The sequence below is a fragment of the Photinus pyralis genome, unplaced genomic scaffold (genome assembly GCF_008802855.1).
Source record: "Photinus pyralis isolate 1611_PpyrPB1 unplaced genomic scaffold, Ppyr1.3 Ppyr1.4_LG1, whole genome shotgun sequence".
Taxonomy (NCBI): Eukaryota; Metazoa; Arthropoda; class Insecta; order Coleoptera; family Lampyridae; genus Photinus; species Photinus pyralis.
The window spans coordinates 43,025,247-43,048,167 of record NW_022170249.1 but is presented as its reverse complement, the minus strand read 5'-3'; the positions used below and the strand labels follow the sequence as shown (position 1 = coordinate 43,048,167).

General features: G+C 35.6%; 4 protein-coding genes and 1 pseudogene across 7 annotated transcripts; 2 read left to right on the top strand and 3 right to left on the bottom strand.

The window, feature by feature from the left end:
• Positions 1 to 356: 356 nt before the first annotated feature.
• On the bottom strand, positions 357 to 3,806 carry LOC116158864. Of its 2 annotated transcripts, XR_004142847.1 has the most exons (4): positions 3,362 to 3,806; positions 2,834 to 3,329; positions 2,010 to 2,205; positions 357 to 526 (listed from the first exon to the last, which is right to left on the bottom strand). XR_004142847.1 is itself a non-coding variant. In XM_031471717.1 (3 exons), exons 2-3 carry the CDS (start codon positions 3,260 to 3,262, stop codon positions 2,116 to 2,118), a joined length of 519 nt encoding a protein of 172 aa, XP_031327577.1. In that variant the 5' UTR covers positions 3,263 to 3,329; positions 3,362 to 3,806; the 3' UTR covers positions 1,832 to 2,115. The 2 variants fall into 2 exon arrangements, 1 of the variants encoding a protein (XP_031327577.1); XM_031471717.1 differs by lacking the exon at positions 357 to 526 and having other exon boundaries at positions 1,832 to 2,205.
• LOC116158861 (isovaleryl-CoA dehydrogenase, mitochondrial) lies at positions 1,711 to 10,446 on the top strand. The gene is made up of 7 exons (XM_031471711.1): positions 1,711 to 1,848; positions 8,801 to 8,960; positions 9,007 to 9,133; positions 9,188 to 9,534; positions 9,588 to 9,938; positions 9,992 to 10,160; positions 10,215 to 10,446. The coding sequence occupies exons 2-7, from the start codon at positions 8,835 to 8,837 to the stop codon at positions 10,346 to 10,348; spliced, it is 1,254 nt and encodes a 417-aa protein (XP_031327571.1). The 5' UTR covers positions 1,711 to 1,848; positions 8,801 to 8,834; the 3' UTR covers positions 10,349 to 10,446.
• On the top strand, positions 1,768 to 12,978 carry LOC116158860 (annotated as a pseudogene).
• LOC116158863 lies at positions 7,149 to 8,345 on the bottom strand. Of its 2 annotated transcripts, none has more exons than XM_031471716.1 (4): positions 8,176 to 8,345; positions 7,928 to 8,044; positions 7,715 to 7,828; positions 7,149 to 7,501 (listed from the first exon to the last, which is right to left on the bottom strand). In XM_031471716.1, exons 2-4 carry the CDS (start codon positions 8,037 to 8,039, stop codon positions 7,197 to 7,199), a joined length of 531 nt encoding a protein of 176 aa, XP_031327576.1. In that variant the 5' UTR covers positions 8,040 to 8,044; positions 8,176 to 8,345; the 3' UTR covers positions 7,149 to 7,196. The 2 variants fall into 2 exon arrangements, with proteins under 2 accessions (XP_031327576.1, XP_031327575.1); XM_031471715.1 differs by having other exon boundaries at positions 7,155 to 7,501; positions 7,928 to 8,055; positions 8,108 to 8,344.
• Positions 12,979 to 14,260: 1,282 nt separating the features above from the next.
• LOC116158862 (PDZ and LIM domain protein Zasp-like) lies at positions 14,261 to 19,602 on the bottom strand. Of its 2 annotated transcripts, XM_031471713.1 has the most exons (6): positions 19,456 to 19,602; positions 18,102 to 18,248; positions 17,821 to 17,871; positions 15,089 to 15,177; positions 14,904 to 15,039; positions 14,261 to 14,845 (listed from the first exon to the last, which is right to left on the bottom strand). In XM_031471713.1, exons 1-6 carry the CDS (start codon positions 19,516 to 19,518, stop codon positions 14,708 to 14,710), a joined length of 624 nt encoding a protein of 207 aa, XP_031327573.1. In that variant the 5' UTR covers positions 19,519 to 19,602; the 3' UTR covers positions 14,261 to 14,707. The 2 variants fall into 2 exon arrangements, with proteins under 2 accessions (XP_031327573.1, XP_031327574.1); XM_031471714.1 differs by lacking the exon at positions 17,821 to 17,871.
• Positions 19,603 to 22,921: the final 3,319 nt, after the last annotated feature.

Here is a 22,921-nt window from a genome sequence, read left to right as displayed (position 1 = left end):
TATGTCTACACAGTTTACAGAAATGCAGGGCTGATTTATCAATCAATATATCTAGGCAGTGCTCCCATTATATTGCAAACCTGCCTTGATTGGTTTTAAGGCGAGAGAAAATTAAATTGTGTGAGAGTGGTGTATTCTGCCCGATCCCTACAAATTTGATCATATTAAATATGTATCAATCAAGTTCATAACTAACAATATTGTCAGGGAATTTTTCTTAAATGTACACATATGGGTTCTGTATACTTTAAAAAAACCTGATCAAATGCATGGGAATAATGATACTAATATCACAGGCAACCAACATTACACGCGACAAACTGGGGCTGTTTTTACAGTTAATGTTAATATTTCAACCTTATCGCTTTTCCTATAGTTTAAAAAATCACAATTTGTCTCCAGGTGTCTCCCCGGCGTTTTGTTTCATTTGGTAGCTGAGATGAATTAGATAACTGTGGTTATTTTCTGTGGCTGTAGGACCTCTACCAGTTGGCCTCCGGATAACTGGCCCCTGCACGATTGGCCCCTAGGACAGTTAGCTCTCAGAAGTATCATTGTTCACGAATAAAATAACTTCTCACAAATATTTTTTTAATTATCGATAAATGGGTATAGGTACTAATAAATCATTACAAAAAAAATCCTAAATCATGCGCTATCGCTCTTAAAATTATAAAAGTATGTTTTCATAAACCAAAGTCTAAACAATAGACCGTATCTTCTCTTTGTAGGAGGTTGTTCTATCGCAATGATTATTGTCAAGATAATTATTCAGGAACTGTTCCTTTTTAAGGGAAAAATAAATTTCAAAATATTGAGAGATTTATCACGACTTCTGGTATTATTATACAGTGGGAGTGTAGAGTCTAGAACTATTACAATAAACCTTTTAGTAAAAGTTTTTGAAAAAATCCCCCCAGTACGTCAATTTTTATACTATGAGATCAATGTCTATTGTTTTTGAGACATGAGGTAGTGTAGTTTTTTATGCTGAATTTGGAGAGAGCATGAAATTCTAAACATGAGATAATTGCTGATAGGTTCCATTTGTTGGTTTTGATCATTGAATAAAAATTTTTATTCAATGTTTTGATGTAGTTCTTTGATTCATAAAATCATAACTCTCTCCGGGAAGTGAGCTTTACTAAAGTGGGTGAGATTATCTCACAAATTCCCTTCATTCACAGGAAAATGTAGTTTTCCTGTCAGCTTTCAACAATATTTATTTATGCATCAATCTCTTCGGGACACGGTAAAACGTGCTATCATTGTCATTCGTAGAAATTCAGCCACTACAAGCAGGTATAATAAATACCTACTTTATGTGGAATATTCGAATATTTATCTTCCTCAAATATTTGCAATGAACTATTTTTAGAATATTTGTACAAAAATACCACGCCACGTGGTATACAGGGTGGTGACTTGCGTAACGCATCATAGGGATTTCAATGTAAAATTCATAACATTATTGGCTCCCCAAATTATATTAGAGCAAAAATGTATTAAGGTTTTTTGTAGAAAACATTTTTTTACGTCAATTCAACCGTATTAGTTTTCAATTTTTTGCATAATAAAGACGGAAAATGGGAAAAATAAAACCCCCATCTTTTTCAATAATCTGTGATGCCATGGAATTTTATAATACAAATTTGCTCTAAAATAATTTGGGGAGCCAATAATCGCATGTTATGAATTTTACATTGAAATCCCTATGATGCGTTACGCAAGTCACCACCCTGTATACTTTCTTACAAATAGAAACGTAGCATTCACACAACGACCCACATAGTGGTATTCATCTAAAAATATGTGGTGGTCGTTCTACGACGTCCCAGTTGTATAATTGTAAGTACCTACTTATTACTCATTGGCTAATGATTACTATACCTACACAGATTAACTTAGGTATCTGTGTTCCGCTTTAATAAAAAATTATTTTATTCTCTGTTACCTACTACTTAATTGCATAAATGTGTCCTTACACTATGGCATTATACTTCACCTACTTTTATTAAGTTGACATTGGTCGTAGCTGAATGACAATGACCTATACGATCCCCCACTGGACCATGTAACTGTGACGTCATCGTGTTTGTTGTGGTACCTCCCTAATTAAAGTATTAATTGTAATCTCATTAAGAGGTTCCGCCCAGCTTTTGTTTCAAGTTGTGTTGGTCGAAGTCCTCGGCGATTTTTATCCACCTGAAAATTTCTTTGGTTGAATGAGCCAGTCTAGCTAGGTACATATATCATAATTTTATATGAGCATGACAATTTTTCATTTTGCGGACTAGTTACTTGATGGCAATTACGGAAAGTAGCAACTAAAATAATAGCAAAAAAAACTTTTTAAGTCCTCACATAATGGAGTTAGTTAATCGACTTGGACTTGGACAAAATTTCCACATGAGTGACCTTTTTTAGCGCATTTTTTAAGGTTATTAATGGAGGGAATGGTCCTAGTGTCCTGGAATTTTTTGCAGTAGACTGTAGATAGCCTCTATACCTTGAAGGTGTGCCAGACGGCCATCAAATTTCGCTGTCTAAAAGCCTGCATAAGAGTTGTGCACAATTTATACTTGTTATTTATACTTCTCTATAGAGGCTTCCTGAAGTAATACGTAAAAACTACAAAGTTCTCAAAATTTTTTATCAAATAAATAAGACTGAAAAAATCGTTATTTAGCAATAACTTTTAAATTTTTTCTGAAGAAGGGGAAATTTTGTATAGGGAATAGTTATCTTATTGTCAGGTAAATTACGTGTGTAAGAAACGAAATGTTGCAACGAATGAATCACATATTCAAGCTGCTGACTACTAAAAACCCACCTTCTTTATTTCTGTCGTGTTGATCTGTAGAGACCCTTGTTTTGAGTCGTCGAATGCCTGTATTGTGTTGATCCTTTTCGGTACTGTTGTTAAAATGCTCGTCTGTCCGCCCAGTCGAGGAGGTGGCCGTCGCTTGGGCGGACTCTTGTAGTTTCCCTGGTTCTGTGAAAAGGGTTTCCTTTGTAAGGTTGAGGTCTTCTTCTGTTTTAAATCCAAACCCGAGCGCTCCATAGCCTTGGCCTCCTTTATCCTATCAGATAAATTTTTACCAAATAAAAACTCATCGCTGCGGGCTTCCAGAATAACATCCTTCAGCTCTTTTCGAAAATTCAGGTTAAGCAAACTCTTCCTCGCTTCTGACTGTTGGCAATGGAGATCTGTTAGCAGTTGCAATTGGAACGTAAGACAGGTAGCGCGTGGGAAAATCATTATAACTTGCGATCTCTTAATCCCATTCCCGAAATTCAAAACAACACTTTGCACAAGAAAGTATCGCCTATGATATACATCTAATAATTATATACCTACCTCTACCTATAGTAAAACTCGCCTTCGGCATACCACAGGTGTTTAACGTAGGTAAGCGTTCCAGCAGCTATACCTGCCTTGAGAATAATATAAGTAGAGGAGCAGCTGTCTGTGTTGTCCGAATTTTATGTATGATCTGAGATTCGGTTCATATACTAATTGGTTGTTTTGAAAGAAGAAGCGAAATATTCCTTTGAACTAATTCGTGCCACTCTCAAAATTCGAACATCAGATCAGTCAGTCTTCCGTGTATCGTTGTTCAGATAACACCCAAATATAAACCTAGTTTTGAAGTACCTATTTTACTTCCTATTTTAGGCAAGTTTCGTGAACTGTATCTTCGATTTTCGATCAAATAACTACAGTTTTGACGAATGTTTTCCAATTCAAACCAGCAATAATTTCATTTTGGAACGTTTTGAACGTTTTTCTAGGAAACGCACGATGGTTTTATTATGGTCAGAATCTAATATTACCTTTAAGCCATTTCGTTTTTCAAACAATATAATTTTAGATTCTATTTCTGAAAGCTTTTGATAAATGATAATCTCAAGAAATTGAAAATTTTCAGAATTTATCAAAATACATAAATTTTCAAAATGGAACGTTATACGGTCTATTCAGTATATCTTCCGTTGCACGTCATTCCCTGAAGAAAACGACGTACCAACGTAAACTTACTTTCGTTTATTAGGCAACACATTAAGCATGTAGTTTATTTTAGCCGCAACAATTGGTAGCATTTCGCTATGTTGTCGCGTTTAAATTTGTAAATTTGACAGGTTGCTTTTGGTTTACTTTTCGTTTGATTTGATTTTGATTATTTTCTACGTCTTTCGCTGTGCATTGGTTTGAAGAGAAATTACTGAAGAATTTAGATAACCCGTTAGTAATTGTGTTCGATAACGGGAAAACAAACAACATTAAAGTGTGGTTAGGTGATCATAATGTGCAGTTCTCCGAAAATGATTTTACAGCCGAACTGTTGAAAAGGTTGCACAGTAAGTACGTTCGCAAATTATTTGATGTTATATAAATCTTGTTGATACTTTTAGGAATAAATCAGCTAAAATGTACCGCATAAGGCATTGACCACTTAGCCGAGCAATACGGTTACTTCGTTTTACGATTACCACCCTATCATCGTGTTTTTAATCCTATCGAACATATTTGGGGCATAGCGAAAAATTATTACAATCGACACATTGGTAGAGATGGACGAAGCATTGAAAATTGCATAAAGATGTGACAAGAATCACTACAATCGATAACTTCCGAAACGTGGCGCAATTCAGTTAAGGATACGGAAACTGTTAATACACGAGTGGTACGAAAGAGAAAAGCAATTAGATCTTGAAAACGTTGCTACTATTATTATAAACTTTGAACACGAAAGCAGTTCCGATGATTCCGATTAATTTGAATATCATCCATCACATCACATAACCTGTAAAATTTTATATTTAGTACCTACTTTCTCTGTAAAAGAGATGCTACATTTGTACAGTTCATAAGTTATTAAAGTATATTGTATGTATATTGTGGTTCCAATTAACGAAATTTAAGGTGTGGATTGTTCACACAAAGAATGCACTGTCTTGTTGACAAGTGACATAACCTAAATCGCTCAAAACTAGATTTGGCATTATTGCATAGTAATTACGTCATAGAATATGATGACGTGCAACGGAAGTTATACGGAATAAAAAGTGATTTCTTGCGAGGTAACTTACGTGTACCTGAGTATGTACCAGTATGCTGGAAGTTACCTATTACATCACCGTTAATGACGTAATTGGTTGTATGGAAGTAAGATCACCTGAAAATCGAAAGTTAGGCATAACATAACCTTGTTTTGTTTCTGTGTTTTTGTTGTAATTTTTACTTGTACCTATGTCGATATTAAGTAATAATAGTATGTGGATGAATGCATTATTAGAAGAGTTTTGTATAGATGATACTTTGACCACAAGTGTGCACATAGTAATGCATTTTCTATTAAAAGCCGTTCCTGAGTGGACCAAATTTATTGTATTGCAAAAGCAAAGGAAATGCCATTTTCGTATGCCACTTTGTTATGAGGAATGGATAACAAACTATCTTGATACCGATTTTTTTATTCATTTTCGAATGATAAAGTCAACATATTTCAAATTGACCACTGCAATTGGAAAAGAATTAACAGTAAAAAAATACAGAGGAGGGTTTGAAATAATACCTCTAGAGAAAGAAATCCTAATCACTCTCTGGTACCTTGCCAAAGGAGAAACGTTAGTGTCGATCAGTGATAGATTTAATGTTAGCGTGTCAAAAGCTTTCTATATTACCATGAAAATTATTAAAGTTATCTGCTCTCTTATGCCTATTTATATTAAGTGGCCTAATGCGGAAGATTGCGAACAAATTGCAAATGATTTTCAACAGCGTTGTAATTATCCAGGTAAGGACATTTTTAAACCGCACAGCAATCAGCGTAATATGTTGTTCCTAGATGTGATTGGTGCTATTGACGGTTGCCACATAACTTGTAAAATACCCAAGGAGCAGCATGACAGTTATCAGGATCGCAAGTTTTGCCATTCCATTACCCTTCAAGGAGTGTGTATTTCCTCCAGATTATTTACTAATATTTCTGTTGGTTATCCAGGATCTGTGCATGATGCACGAGTAAGATAGATAGTTTATGCAAACCTACAATCATGCTGTTAATAGTTTTGTAGATACTTAGAGAATCGGACTTGGGAAAAATCTGTGAAACTAACTGTTTCAATCTGTTTTACGGTAGATACCACTTGGTGGGAGATTCCGCATATCCATTAAGGTCATGGTTAATAACTCCGTATAGGTAGACACAAATACAAATAATTGCACATAGGTATTTATTGTTGTGGTTTAGGAACACTGGAATTATGCCGCTGCAACGGAAACACAACTACGCACATAGTGTGACACGGGTTGTAATCGAAAATACTTTCGGCAAGTTGAAAGGCCGTTGGAGGATTTTAAATTTTGTTAATGTATATACCATTGAAAAGGCTATTGATATTATAACCGCATGTTGTATACTGCATAATTTTTGCTTGTTAACTTGTGATATACAGGGTGATTCCTATAGTACCTGCCACCGTTTGGGAGCGTATAGGGGGTGCCTAGGGGAGTATTTTGATATAGGACACTTGGGGTCGGAAATCTAAAATAAGGGCGCCAGAACCAAATTTATCTTCTGGAATTTCACGCCTGTATGTAGGCAACCCAACCGACCGACGTTTCGCGCGGAGCGATGCAGAGCGAGTTAGCGCGAGGAAGCGACATGGGAGGGAAGGAGGGAAAACGACAGTCAAAAGCAATAACGTTTACAAGTGTTCAACGTGGCCACCGTTGTTCTCAATGCACTTCCTACATCTAGCCAACTATTATTATACTATTGCCATAGTGTTTATTCACTTGATACGCGTCGTTGCAGACGGGATTTCGTGGGTTTAAACAAAATTCTGATCAAGTGTCAGCCACACATCGCCGCCTGAGATCGCTCCGTGTGCACCGCCGGCCGGTTGGGTTGCCTACCTACAGGCGCGAAATTCCAGAAGGTAAATTTGGCTCTGGCACCCTTATTTTAGATTTCCGACCCCAAGTGTCCTATATCAAAATACTCCCCTACGCACCACCTACACGCTCCCAAACGGTGGCAGGTACTATAGGAATCACCCTGTATATGAAGTAGATGTCACATCAAGTGAACATGATAGTTGTGATACTTATATTGGCCGTAGAGATCGTGAAGGGACTAGAAAACGCGATTTGATATCACAAACTCTTTAATTCCTTTGTAAAAAAATTATAAATACTGATTTTGCTTGAATAGATATACATATAAAAATATAAACAATTTTTTAATCATCATCATCGCTATCACTAGAATGTCTTCTTCTTTTTCTTGTAGCTCTGCAATTTTCCCCCATATAGACATTTTTACAGTTTTTTTGTCCGCAAATAAAGTTTGAAATTTTGCAGAATTCCTTAGTTCCAACATGTATTCTGTAGCACGCCTATCAAGGTCGGTCGGTTTCCCTCTACTGCTCCAGATTTCTTGGTCGGTTTCAGCAGCTGCGACTGCGGTTTCAATAGTTTCAGGAGTTTCATCTGTAAACATTATGGTATAATTGAATTCATTCCGATAGCTTTAATATACTAAAAACTATAATTATTTTGCCTTAAGGGTCCCATATACGATACGATTGATCTGTAGAAACAGTGACATATCCTTTTAGATTGATCGTAACAACGGTTCACTCCTTATATGGAGTTTTGTAAGTATATTATAATGCTTATCGTAATGGATAAACGTCTACATACCAGAAATTCGAGAGATATCTATGTCGGCAATTGAAGTGCCTTTGCATACACCGAATTGTTCTAAAAATCCTTCCTCTATTGCCCTTGATATGTACTCTAGCACAAAATTGGCATCTACAAACAAAATGTGTTTATTTCTGTTAAGTATGTGTGGTTTTAGTATTATACGAACACATGCCTTTTGAGGTTCACTGATATAAGCAATTAACCTACCTGTTTTTAGTGCTGTTGCAACCACCCCACTATCCGAAAATGTTACAATTTCATTGTTAATTAAGAACTTCACCTCCACTAAAGTATCATCATCTTCTAGACTATTATCCATTATACCTATAAGTAATCTAGAATATAAAGTAACTATCAACCAAGAACTAATGTAAACTCACTACTCACATGTAAACATAAATAAAAGAACCAACCTCACAAATTGAGGTTAGAAAGTTAACTTTACTATTGCTTACTCCAGGTTGAAGGTAGGTAAGGGCATGTTACTTGGTTAGTGGTTACTCTAGCATACTACAGTATGACGTGACGTCATTAGTTACTCGCCAGAAATTGAAAGCGGTCTTACTGAAGGTTACTTTTCTCGCCAGAAATCGCCTAAAGTGTAGGTACCTAGTAGGTTATTAACTTTCCGCCATTTTGGCATAATATCAGCCAGGAAAATGATTCGCTCCATGTTATCGCTTCAGGTCAAATCAAAAATTATTTTCCTTTACTTTTTCTGAACACTTTCCATTGTCTTCCATGTCAGTGGTTAAACCAAATTTAGCGGCCTTCCAATTTTTTTTTTTGATTATAGCTAGCTCAGTACGAAAAACAATTGCAATTTGGGGGCACCTTTTGGACTATTCCTAGCAGTTTAAAAGTGCAAGTTTTTGTAGACATTGGACACAAAATTTTTTTTGTTCTCAAATTTACTTTCCAAACAATGTATCGCTATGCGCATATACATTCGCACACAATTAAATCGTCATTAAGCCATTCCAGTTTGCGATTAAATTTCCCCTTTGGACTTTTCTCAGTTTGTGTTGAAACTCATGAGATAAGATATATGCCATATACTTAGCGTCATTTGTCTTTCAGCTTTCACAACGGATGCTGACCTAATTCTTTTATAATGGCGATATCCATGAGATCAGTGCAGCGTGTTTTAAACAAGTTTCCAGTTACGGGCACCGTTAGACAGTTGTCTCACTACCCCGTAGATGATATAATATCTGGATTAGATGAAGATCAGATTCAAGTAAGTAGTTACAGTTTTCTGGACAAAGTATCAGCCGTACTCGTAGCTCAGGAAAACGATTTTTGACTTAGCGCAAAAGGAGTTGGCCCCAAATGCGTATAAAATTGATAAGGAAAATCGTTTCGATGGCATGAAAGACTTTTGGAAAAAAGCGGGAGACATTGGCGCTTTAGGTGAGATGAACCGATAGGTCATTGGGTCATGTTTGCATAACTTTGCATTTTTAGGCATAACGGCGGATCCGAAATATGGCGGAACCGGTGGCGGTTACCTTGATCATGTCGTTCTCGCGGAAGAAATATCTCGGGCAAGTGGCGGTGTTGGCCTATCGTACATAGCCCACTCAAATTTGTGCGTCAATCAAATAAACCGACACGGCACTGAAGAGCAAAAACAAAAGTATCTGCCAAAATTGTGCTCCGGTGAACACATTGGCGCTTTAGCAATGTCAGAAGCGGGATCAGGATCAGATGTAGTTTCAATGAAATTGCGAGCTGATAAGGACGGAGACCATTACGTTCTTAACGGTAGCAAATTTTGGATTACAAATGGGCCAGATGCAGACGTTGTGGTTGTATGTTCTTCAAGTAAATTTACAACAGCTGCCTTCAAAAAGGCCCATTTTAGGTTTACGCCAAAACTGACCTTAAGACTGAACAGCCTCAGCATGGCATATCTACATTTATAATCGAGAAAACATTTAAAGGGTTTTCGGCGGGACCAAAATTGGATAAATTGGGAATTAGAGGATCAAATACTTCCGAATTGATTTTTGATAATTGCCGGGTGCCTAAGGAAAATATGTTGGGACCAGAAAATAAAGGCGTTTACGTGTTGATGAGTGGTTTAGACTATGAAAGACTAATCTTATGTGGTGGACCATTAGGATTAATGCAAGCAAGCTGTGATGTGGCGTTCCAATATGCCCACGAAAGAAAACAATTTAATACAAGAATTGCAGAATTTCAAATGATACAAGTAAATACAACATCTTTTTTTCAAGACCTTGTCTAATGAACTACATATTTTAGAGCAAATTGGCCAATATGTATGCAACAACATCAGCTTGCAGAAGTTTCGTTTATAATGTTGCTAAAGCTTGTGATAGAAATCATGTTGGTAGGAAAGATTGCGCTGGAGCATTGTATTATTCGTCAGAACGAGCCACTCAGTTGGCTCTAGATGCCATTCAAATTTTGGGTAAGACTTATTGCGCAAGATAACTCCAAATATAGTGCCTGTGTTCTTCTGTAGGTGGAAACGGGTATATCAATGATTACCCCGCTGGTCGGATAATGAGGGATGCAAAATTGTATGAAATTGGAGGTGGAACGACAGAAGTACGAAAACTAGTAATTGCAAGGGAATTACACAGAGAGTACTCTTGATGGCATGATAATTGCAAAACGGAATTTTGTTCAGCTTTACTGTTTTATATGAAAGACTTTATTTTATTTAAATATATGGATAAACCATTGAATAAAAAGATTCTTTATTCAATGATCATACCTATTACCTATTTACAGTCTTCAAGGAGTAAATCACCCCAACAGACGCTTTTGACATCCTGTTTGTCACTTATAAACGTGGTAGGCCATCTTCTCATAGCCATATTAATCCGCTCGCTAGAACTCCTTTTTATTTCAGAAATATCGTCCAACCAGTATTAGGTATACTCGGTACTCCATTGGGTAGACTTTATTATCTTCAAGCTAATCCTCCTAATCTCATTTGGCTATTCCACGAACTAGGTTTCCGGGTATAATTTGTTCCCTTTCCTAAAAATGTTCTCATAAACTCGCGATGGCGAACCCCTAAAGGGGGATACGAAGACGAAATTTGGTATCCGGATACATTGAAAATGACAAAACCGAGTTTAGTTTTTTAAAACTATAGAGAATAAAATGCTGTAAAACCGTTCTGTTAATCCATCTGCCAATTTTTTTTGGATTATAGCTAGCTCATCAGTAGGTACGTAAAACAAATCATGTAGGTAATGTAATTTGGGAGCACATTTTGAACTATTCCCAACAGTTTAAAGGTAGGTACTAAGCTTAGATATTCTTCATAACATTTTTTTTCGTTCTCAAATGTACCGTCTAAACAATATACCGCTATGCGCATACATCGACACAGAATTAAATCGTCATTAGGCCATTGCAGTTTGCGATTATAGTTCCCCTTTGGACTTGTCCTAATTTAGGTGAAACTCATATGAGATAAGATATGTAATACGTAGCGTTATTTGTCTTTCAGCTTTCACAATAAATAATAATGGCGATGCCCATGAGATCAGTGCAGCCGATTTTAAAAAAGTTTCCAGTTACGAACACTGTTAGACAGTTGTCTCACTATCCCGTAGATGATATAATATCTGGATTAGATGAAGATCAGATTCAAGTAAGTAGTTATAGTTTTCTGGACAAAGTATCAGCCGTACTAGTAGCTCAGGAAAACGATTTTTGACTTGGCGCAAAAAGAGTTGGCACAAAATGCGTATAAAATTGATAAGGAAAATCGTTTCGATGGCATGAAAGACTTTTGGAAAAAAGCGGGCGACATTGGCGCGTTAGGTGAGATAAACCAATGTGTTCTTGGATAATTTTCCTTTTTAGGTATAACGGCGGATCCCAAGTATGGTGGAACCGGTGGCGGTTATCTTGATCATGTCGTTCTCGCGGAAGAATTATCTCGAGCAAGTGGCGCTGTTGGTGGATCATACATAGCCCACTCAAATTTGTGCGTCAATCAAATAAACCGACACGGCACAGAAAAGCAAAAACAAAAGTATTTGCCCAAATTGTGCTCCGGTGAACACATTGGTGCTTTAGCAATGTCGGAAACGGGATCAGGCTCAGATGTAGTTTCAATGAAACTGCGAGCCGACAAAGACGGAGACCATTACGTTCTTAATGGTACTAAATTTTGGATTACAAACGCTTTAGATGCAGACGTTGTGGTTGTACGTTCTTCCAGTAAATTTAGATTAGCCGCCTTCAAAGAGTGGCATTTTAGGTTTACGCCAAAACTGACCTTAAGACTGAACAGCCAAAGCATGGAATATCTGCGTTTATAATCGAGAAAACATTTAAAGGGTTTTCGGCGGGACCAAAATTGGATAAATTGGGAATGAGAGGATCAAATACTTCCGAATTGATTTTCGACAATTGCCGGGTGCCTAAGGAAAATTTGTTGGGGCCCGAAAATAAAGGCGTTTACGTATTGATGAGTGGTTTAGATTATGAAAGAGTAATTTTATGCGGTGGACCATTAGGATTAATGCAAGCATGTTGTGATGTGGCGTTCCAATATGCCCACGAAAGAAAACAATTTAATACCAAAACTGCAGAATTTCAAATGATACAAGTAAAAATAACACCTTTTTCAAGACCTTCTACCTTGTCTAATTAACTAATTACACATTTTAGAGCAAATTGGCTAATATGTATGCAACAACAGCAGCTTGCAGAAGTTTCGTTTATAATGTTGCTAAAGCTTGTGATAGAAATCATGTCCGTAGGAAAGATTGCGCTGGAGCTTTGTATTATTCTGCAGAACGAGCCATCCAGTTAGCTTTAGATGCCATTCAAATTTTGGGTAAGACTATAGTTTGCACAAGGTAGGTAACCCCACATATAGTGCCCATGTTATTCTGTAGGTGGAAACGGATGTATCAATGATTACCCCGCTGGTCGAATATTGAGGGATGCAAAATTGTATGAAATTGGAGGTGGAACGACAGAAATACGAAAACTAGTAATTGCAAGGGAATTACACAGAGAGTATTCTTGATGACATGATAAATGCAAAAGGGAATAAATTTTAGTCGGCTTTACTGATTTATAACATGAAAGACTTTATTTTATCTAAGTAAATGTGTGGATATTATTTATTATTATCACTGCATTCAATGACGTGTGTTCCTTCAAATCAGGAGTTACTTATATTTTTGTTATCTTGTTACTAATCATGACACCGTACGTTACTAATTAAAGTTAAACTTCTTTGTGTTTGTCAATTTTCAAAATTTCAGTCAAAGGTAACTAAAAAAAAAAAGCCTCTCAGTAATAGTAGGCCGTTAAAAACTATAAACAATTGAAATTATAAAAAATTTACTCCAAATAAAAAACTCCAAATCCATAAAAATCAAAATAAAAAGTTTCCCCATCAGAAGAACTCCAGTGGTATAAGGTCTGTAGAGCGCGCTGGTCAATTTATGGGACCTCGTCGACCTATCTACCGCCCATGAAATTGTTGATTCAGCCAATGTTTATAGCAAAATGAGGTAGGGCACCATTCTGCTAAAACCACATTTCTGTTACCATGTGCACCATAACATTTTGGAGAAGAGCAAAAGAAATTCGTAGTAAAGAGCATCGTTTAAAAAATGTTATTTGAATTCCATTTTTCTAACAAATGAACTTAACTAATCAACAATCAACAACAGAATTGAACGGTTCAATTGTTGAAGGTGCTAACTAACAAAATATGAATTTTGAGAAAATCCAGTTTGAAGTTTGCCTGCAACATTTCCCTTTATCTTAACAAATTATTTAGTACACGACTTCATGATAGTATTATCATAATAAACATGCCATTTCCGAAATGCCATACTTATGTTACCTACTCCAAGTTTTAAAAAAAGTCAGTTACCTACTTTTTTTCAGGAAATAAGGCTGATTTGAAATTTTGACATTACCAGTCGATAGGTCTCGTCCTGACGTCCCACTTGCTCTTTATGAGTACCTTCTTCCGACACTTAGTTTTCAAGATATTCGTTTCACCAATAAATATACCTACGTCTCGTCCAAACAATTCATCTTGCCTTTGTGACGTACTCCGACAAACGGTGTTCGAGATATTGTCTCTTAAAGTTTTGACCACCAACGCAATGCAATACAATCCTGAAAAGGTATTTCCCAATAAAAAATTAATCACTTTTGATATACCACGTGTCTGTACATCATTGGCCATCTAGAAAAACTCTTCTGCTGTATTAGGAAGTTGTAGAGGTGTCAAAAGCGGATCATAATGGAAAGTTCAGTTAAAGCGGGACTGTGGTGCTAAGGGTTCCTGGTTCGAATCCGGGTTCGGGCATGGGTATTTGTAAATCTATAGTGGATAGAGCAGCCTTGGCTAAAACCCCGCCCACTCAAAAATAAAGGCAAAAAAAAATGAAAAACTGCCATTTGACACAGCTAGTAATAACGCTTAAGCTATTGCGGCAGAATTTTTGCATCAAGAAAATGACAGCGAATCTTGTCTAATACCTGCGGATCTTTGTTCTACAATCAATCCAATGAAAATAAATACATTTTTATTTAAGGCTGATAGATATCTTATACAACACTCCTTGTTTTTAAAGTATAATATAATTACATGGGATAGTTTTTAGAAAATTACTTACAGTCTAATAACAAGCGGCACTGACCATGCCCAGAGTTTTGACTAGATTTCACTCGTACCTTTTTGTATGTATAATAATATTTCATAAATAAAAATAAACTCTCAAAAATAAAACATCGATAATGTTAATGAAAAAAATACAATTTTATGTTAATATTAAGCGAATGATTATATAACTAAGCAAAACAACAACTTAGATATAAGAAATTGCATCATTTGCTCTACGTGTTTGCAAGGGTGTTTTTTTTGCATTTACAAAATTCAAAAATGTGTTGTTAGACGAATTTCTAAATTGTTTCTTAAAACAAAAATGTTAACATCACATTTTCGGCTAAATGGGTTTAGTAATCCGTTTCGGGCAGGACGCTCCACATTAGTCTTTTGAACGAGTGGCTCTGTTGGATGTCGTCGTCATCGGGACTTGCCAATGAGTTCGTATTGTTCTGGTAAGGTTGATGGTGCGTAGCGTTATGGTGTTTCTTCAAAGTGCGGGAAGCGTAAGGAAACGGAATTAGATTAAAAATTGTGGGTTTTTACCTTGCCCGGTATTGGAGTATAAATTCTGGTTTGTGGAGGGACTGGCACTTCGTGTACGCGATCGGAGTAGCTTTGCTCTTGGAGCGCTTTGTAGGTTTCGCTTTTCGATGGATCGTATTTCACGTTACGGCGAGAACTGCAAGAAGATGTGAGGTTTTTGGTAAAACGGATGCTTATTTACTTACACGTTAGCGCCGGTTTGTCTTTGAAGGGTGTCTGCTATGTTCGGATCACTGTAGAGACCAATCGGAGAATTAAATTGCTTGTGAACCACCTAAGGGAAGAGAAAAGCGTTGGTTAAGCAGTTGGGGTGGTCGAAAGTGGCAAATCAACTCATTTCATTTCACTAGATTTTTGAGATCATTTGTTTCAGTTGCCATTTCCGAGGTAAAGTCAAAAATGGTGCAGAGTGGCCCAGATCGATTAGGATTGCAGCAGTAATAAAAATTCAATATCGATTATCTTTTTTTTTTATATATAAAATTTTTCTGTACGTGTGTTTGTACCTGAGCTCCTCCGGCTGGACGGATTTTGCTGACATTTTTTATGTGTCTCTGTGTGTTTCCAGATGGTTTAGAACAATTGGATTCGTTCGCAATATAAGATTGTTTAAAAACTTTCTTTTTTCGTTGATATCGCACTCTATTATTTCGTGTATCGATCCATACATGCGCCAAGTCACTTGCGTCGTACTGTTCCGATGTGTTTACATTTACATTTTGTACTCTGGGCTGCTGTTATCATATATCAGGCAATAGCGAGTGTAGGGAGTCGCGGGGGAAAATCTAGTCAATTATAAAAAAAATTATCGTTATACCGATATTATCGGTCGATATTGTCAATATCGATTATCAATATTGACGCTTATCGATATTGTCAATTATCGATTTTCTATGTTATCGATAAATGGATAATTTTTCGTATTATGAAAATGGCCACCTGTGGCAGAAAGAATAATACATCACGATTAGGGGGAAAAATGATCGATCTATCGATGTCTACCGATAATGTGGATAGACTTCAATTATCAATAATTATCGATATATGGATGATTGCTTTTCCGCTTAAAGATGGAAAGATAATTTATAAATAGAAGAAGGCGAAGAGCAGAGCAATTAATTAGAAAATTAAACCTACTAAATAATTTAATAGTTGATTTTACTGATATTCCTTCTTCACTCGTGTGTAACCCCATATCGTCAAAAAAACTTCTTGGTCATGCAAAACGCTAATACCACGTCTATTTAAATAAAAGAAAGTTGCTATTGATTATCAATAGTCTTGAATTTCAATTTCATACCATTTTCAAGTATAGATGTTAGAATGTTGGAATTTTAATTTTCATCTTTAATAATCGGTGCAATTCTAACTGAATCTGGGACACCCTGTACTGATTATACTGCAGAAATATGCATTAAACATCAGGCACAACAGGATCGCTGTCACAAAATTTCGATTCCACACGAATGATTCCCAAATGAATTTGCATCATTGGGGTTCGTTGAGTCAACTTTGAAGTAATCCTATCATATGAAAATCCTGTCGTATGAAAATAAGTAGTGATTTGCCACTTTTTAAACCTGATAGTTAAGTTCAAACCTCCAAACGTTGCAAAACAAAGTTCTTGTAACTAATTTAGTATGAAAGCTGTACTAATCTGAAACAGTTAATTAGATTAACACATTAATTAAAACACATTAATTCAAAATGCTAAGAGGCCTTGTCACAACGATGCTGTAATGAGTAAAAATTTTTTGTGATTTTTTTCCTTTGATGTTTGCGGAAGAAATATTTGTAAGTTTAAAAGGAGTCAAGGTATCAAGAACATTCCACCAAATAAATAGTGGTCATAGTGAGTTCAAGTTTCCATCATGAAGTAGGTGTTAAAAAAATGACTATAGAGAGGGGATTAGTTTTGCACAAAATTAGGCATTCTCGCTTTGGCAATGGAGCTAGATAGAGAGTGGAAGATTAGATTTTTTTGGCCGACCTGGTCAAAGAAAGGTCCAGAGCGTTCGGATAACCGAGCTTAGGAAAGACAGTTTTAAGTATGTAGATTCAAAGCGATCTTGTAGTCCATTTTAGCCAGTTGGTTTTTTTGGAAAATGACCATTTGCCCAAGTGGAAAAAATTACGTGAGAGGAAGCCCAAGTGTCATTCTGGAGCGTTATAGAAAAGTGAATTGTAGTTCCGTAATACTCAGCGTAAATTGCGTGCACAAGTTGTGTTTGATCGTTATTAAAAAAAGGACCAGCTCTATTTAATAAAAAAGAACTTTAATTTAAAGAAGATGAATGGAATGCATAAATACTACATTTCGCAAGAAGATATGGAAAAAATGGATAATCAAGACAAGGAGCAACGAAAAGAATATCGCTATAATTTATAAGCCATTTTAACTAAAAACGGAGCAGAAGTTAAAACAAAATTTTCCATTCCTATGAAAGAAATGAAGTAAAAAAATGTTATAAAGAAGTGAGAACTAAAAGAAAAGGATATTGGGGATCAGACAAACATTATAATGCACAAATAAAGGAAAGATGAAATGAATAATTTCAAGAAGCTTTAAACGAAGAGGAGGATGCTATAATGACGACTGACGAGGAACACGAAAAGCCTTTAAGCGACATCGAAGAACAGAGAACATGAAAAATTACAAAAGTGCTGACAAAATGGTATAATGAATAATATAGTTGGAATCATGTCCATCCCTAATGCTTACATAAACATTTTTTAAAAATTATTTGCGAGCATTTCTTCCGGAACCATAGTTTTCAGTTCCAGTAGCTTCGGTGATCGATGTTAATGTCTATTAGTACTTTAACAAATGAAAAAGAAGCACAATCTTTGATTCACACAATCTTTGTTAACGTGTTAAATGCGTTATAAAGAGATCCTCAAACAAAAAAACATTAACCTGCTTTGAAGGATCATCGGTAGAAATTCTTTGTAGTACAGAATCGGCAACCTAATGTAGGTAAATCATAGAGATGAGAGAGATTCGCGCAATTATTATGTACTGAATAAAAAGCGGAAGCGAAAGTGAAGAACATAAACTAAAGTAACAAAAGCAAATAATCAGAGCATCATTACACCCAGTATATGGATAAGCTAGCCCAAGCTCAATTGTTCTACGCGCAAGTGAACAAGATAAACTAAGGCAGTAAAAGCAAATAATTAAACTGAAGTTGCAAATACCTTTTGTTTATAATAATAGTCTGCGTCTAGGTGGTGAGGACGTGCTCTGACGTTTGGGTTTGGATGATGACGAAGGTAACACTCAGTGATGGTTTGATCAGGTTTCACTTTTGCCCCCGGTAGTACTAGGGGGGTTGTACGATATGGCTACCACAACAGATAATAAGACAATGAGTACTAGTTCACACATAAGAGCATGAATTACATTACTAAGGGGATGAAACAAGTCTTCGCCTGGTTCAAAGTATTTTGCATATATTCAGTTGAAATTTAACACAAAGTGGGTCTCTCTGATCCCTGCTAGCATAATTTAGTCTTGTGTCTTCTATACGGTTTCTGGTTGAAACAAGATCTTCTTTTCCCAGGGCGTCAGAGAAAATACATCAGTTTCACGTAGTTACAATTTAAATCATCGTTGGTCATGAGTCCGGAAAAATTAACTATGGCTTAATGTTTGGTATGTGGATTGCTTATCTCAACAAGATCACTTTTCAAAAACGTTTCAGTTGCGTGGGATGATCGAAATAGTACAGGCTTCCGCAATGTAATTCTAAAATTGAGATCGTTGCTCTTTACTCCCACTGAGAAAAAATAACGGATGGAACTCTTTCATTTTGCCAATGAACTTGAGAACTCTTCCATTTGGAATACGTGATTGAAAATGACGTAGCTTAACCTTAGTGTTGAGCCAAATCTATCGGTTTCATAACGAACGAACTAGGCCCCTTTTGACGCAATTATCAATTTGGACAGCTACCAAGCCTACATACCCACTGGCCTTCTAAATCGCCAGGAAGCATTAAAGGATTTCATTTCGAAATATGCATGACTCCTTTATTACGTTTTTAATTGAAAACGCCTAATTTTAGATGGAACTTCGTCGGAGCGCGCCAAGTGCCGATAAGGTCAACTCGCACAAAATCTACCACATGAAACAATTGCTTTATTTAAAAAGCAAATTTGGCAAAAAAAAGTGTTTCATTTTCAGAATGAATTATAATGGCCGATCTTATTCAAGAAAGTGAAATGCTAAATGATTTGGTGATAAATTGGCAAGTGTCTATTTCGCAACGTCTATTCTTAGCGCTCTAAAATGGGCTGTCTAAGGTTTTTGCGCAATTTAAAATTGCACTGCTCGAATTTAAAGCTAATTCAAAGATGGACTAAGAAAGTTAATCGTCCCTGAAATATCTTAAAGGTGTGAAGGTTAGGTGTCTAAAAATACCTTTTAATTTGAACGAAGTGGAAGATTTTATTCTAAAATTATGTCATCCCGTTCCGCTTGTCCAGATTTTGGCAAGAATGAAAAATGAACACTGTTTTAAAAATGGAATGATTGTGTAGCACCTCTTACCCACATAATAGCTCCTTCATTTTCTGGATGAAAAGAGTTTGAATGTATTCTTGTGAGGATCATGGTTGGAAAAATCACTACACTTTACCAATACCTAAGATTAACTGATGGAATAACTGAAAATATGCCCCACCCGTGACGTCGGTACTAAATATTATATTTTTAATACATTTTCGCCACTTTCCATAGCTTAGGCGAGTATTCGATTTTACAAATTCAAAATTGATTGCAAGCAACATGTGTTTTCTAGAAATTTATTTATAACGCGGAATATTTAGAAAAAGACGAAACAGTTGTCCCCAAATCTTGATTTACAGACAAAAGTTCAATTACAGTGTCACCCACAAATTCGCTATAAAGATTTGGGACCAGTTTTCACACCCTTTGAAATAATAAGGTAACTTTACTGGATAACATGGTATTTATCCTGTAACAAAATCCCATCTGTTAACTAGGTCATGATAAAATATTAATCAAAAGTCGTAGGCGTAGACTTTCGGAGCAAATTTAGTTGTTTTTGACATTGACAAATATTTATGTAAGTAAGATTTTGGCAGAATTTTCTAGCCGACATAAAATTTTCGCTAAAGCAATTTTATTGAGGAAGTATGTTGTTTTTTCATTTTATTTTTTGCGGGTCATTAAGAATTTCTTCAAAATAACTAGGTACCAACAAAAAAACATTGCATAGATTTATCAAATTAGCAATGAAGAAGCAAAAGCGGACCCTTTTTTGTCATAACGCTGTCAAAGCCTTGTGTGCTTTGTTCAAAATTCATTTTTTTAGTATGTTAGTCATTTTTATTGTAACGTATCTTAAGAGGCATGCTCATCATAGATTAGACAACGGTGACAGATTTTAGTGTTATAGCAAAATACGAAGTTGACTGTATGTTGGGGATGTCAGAATCTCTCTAATTTGCCTTTTTATCCTCGCACGGGAGCATAAAGGTGGTTCGTTTAATTTGAATTTGCATCTCAGTGTTGTTTTTCCTTGTTGTAAATTTTATCACTTTTGTAAATTATTCATTTAAATAAGATGTTAGAAGTAGGACACATCTGGTCTTTGCGATAAGAAGTTTTATATCAGGTAAAACTTCATTAACGCACTTGTTCTGGTGCTGATTAGGAGATGTAGATTTTACGAAGAATTTCGCATTTCATTTGGAGATTTATTTGAACATTTTTAAAGAAGGAGTTTCTACTATATGGTGGAAGTGGTTTTTCCTTAAATACTGCAATCAACGTAAAAACGAGGCTACTGTCGGCTGCTGCTGCTAGTTTTCACGACGGTAAAAGAGTGTGTACATGTTTTTATGCTAAATTACGGGCAGTCAGCCCGATTTGTATTATTGAAGGCGCGGTTCGTCATTTTTTAAATAAATAATAAATCTGTGAAGCAAGTTAACTAAAGTTGGGTTGAAAGTTTAATGTGAGTTGTCCGATTTCGGGAAAATTTTTATCCAATTGAAATAGAAAGCATTGTAGTCAGAGAGGCCTTTTATTAAGGTTCTCTTCTTGTTAAAAGTTAACGTTCCTACCGCCACAATTTTGAAAATATTCTACATCGATTCGACCTTTAGAGTAATTCCTAAGGACAAATTTTCAAAAACCTAGTTCATTCACTTTCTCAGAAAAGTTTAACTAAAGCTCCCAAAAAAAAGACCGCGTTTTTATCTATTCTAATTTTTTAAGACCAATTTCTGTGGATCTTCGTTTAAATTAACAGACCGTCAAAAATAAACAAACAAACAATGAGAGCCACCACGCGTTCCGCATCGGTTTTCTCCTCGATAATAATAATAATAATAATAATAAACTTTATTTCCTCGTTTTCTTATAACACATCCAATTACAACACGAAAAAAAAGGAAAAAGGATTGCATTCAGTGCTTATAAGCTCTGTTCTTCCATGCAGCCCGGACAATAACAGATATATAAAACTAAATTTCTCATTCTCAGAAGAAAAAAAAACAGTAATTCATTAAAGTTAATCAGGTGGCATGATTACATAACTACAAATTTGTTAAATTTGTTTTCGCAGCCAATCTTTAAGATGATACTTAAATGGAATAACAGATAAGTGCTTGAGGAGTGGTGGAATGGAATTATAAACCTTAACTACATTGTAATTTGTATGAGAATGATCTATTGAAATACGATGTTTTATGGTCAGGAATTGTTAATAGGCCTCTGTGTCTAAGGTTTAAATTATGAAGACTGCTTCGATAACGTAACCGTTCAGCTAAATATGGCGGTATTTGGGTAAATGAAGAAAAATTGTTATTACTATGGTAAAATAATACGTAATTTGTTAGGTAAGTGTCATCGTTGTTCATAAGAGTGATAGGTACCTATTGTTAAAATTGGATTCTTTTGAATGAGAAACGCTTGAACATCGCCAATGAAATCTGATTTTAGCAAAATTACTTGCATCGTTTGGATCAGAATAGACATTATAGCGTGGTCAAAGTACACATATATAGCTTCACAAAAAATAAAAACCTCTTGAAATTTCAAATTTGAGTATTCAAAAGGGTTGTGCTTAATATGAAAAATTCTTTACGAAGATACGTATGCAATTTTCCGGAAATTGTCGAGTGAAAAATTTTGTTTTTGTTTTTTCACTCTAATTGTTTAAATATTAAATATACGGAAAAAAGTTTCAATTAAAATTTGTAGCTGATGCATTTATCTACAAAATGTGTCTGAAAAGTTCCCTACCACAGTTCAGAACCACTCAATCCTAGTGACTTTTCTAGGGATTTTCATCTAGTGGGATTTAGAAGCGGGCATATATTACTACTTTTAAGGTATCCCACGCTTTGCATTTTTTGTTTATTAAGCAACAGAGCAAATCCATGCAAGATTTATAAGGTTTATTGGTGTCCGTCTGTCCGTTTGCCTATGATCACGATAACTGGCAAACGCTTGGATCGATTCCGTGTAGCTCTGCTGCTATTTTGGACCCCCTTGTCCCTTTAATTTTTTAGTTCATACAAAAGTTAACTTTATTGATTCCATAGGACCAAATCTATTCAAAGGTTGCTTCACACACAATCTCTCTTTAATTTAATTTGGTATATTTCAAAAACTAATGAAGATATCAGAAAACTTTTCAGACAAATTTTGTAGGTAAATGCATTGGATATAATTTTTGATTTGAACATTTTTCTGTATTTTCATTATTTAAACCTAGATTTAAACAATTAGAGTGAAAAAACAAATAACAACATTTTCGACCAAAGTTCTTCCGGAAAATTGCTTACCTAAATTGGTAAAGATTTTCTCATATTAAGCACAATCCTTTTAACTACCTAAGTTTGAATTTCCAAAAGGTTTTTACTTTTTGCTGCATTTTACGGATATTTTGTGTACTTTGACCAGGCTACCTTTGCTGTTGATATATTACGAATTTAAAAAAATGCTCTCACATTGCAGTCTCTTTCTGAGGGATTGTAACTGT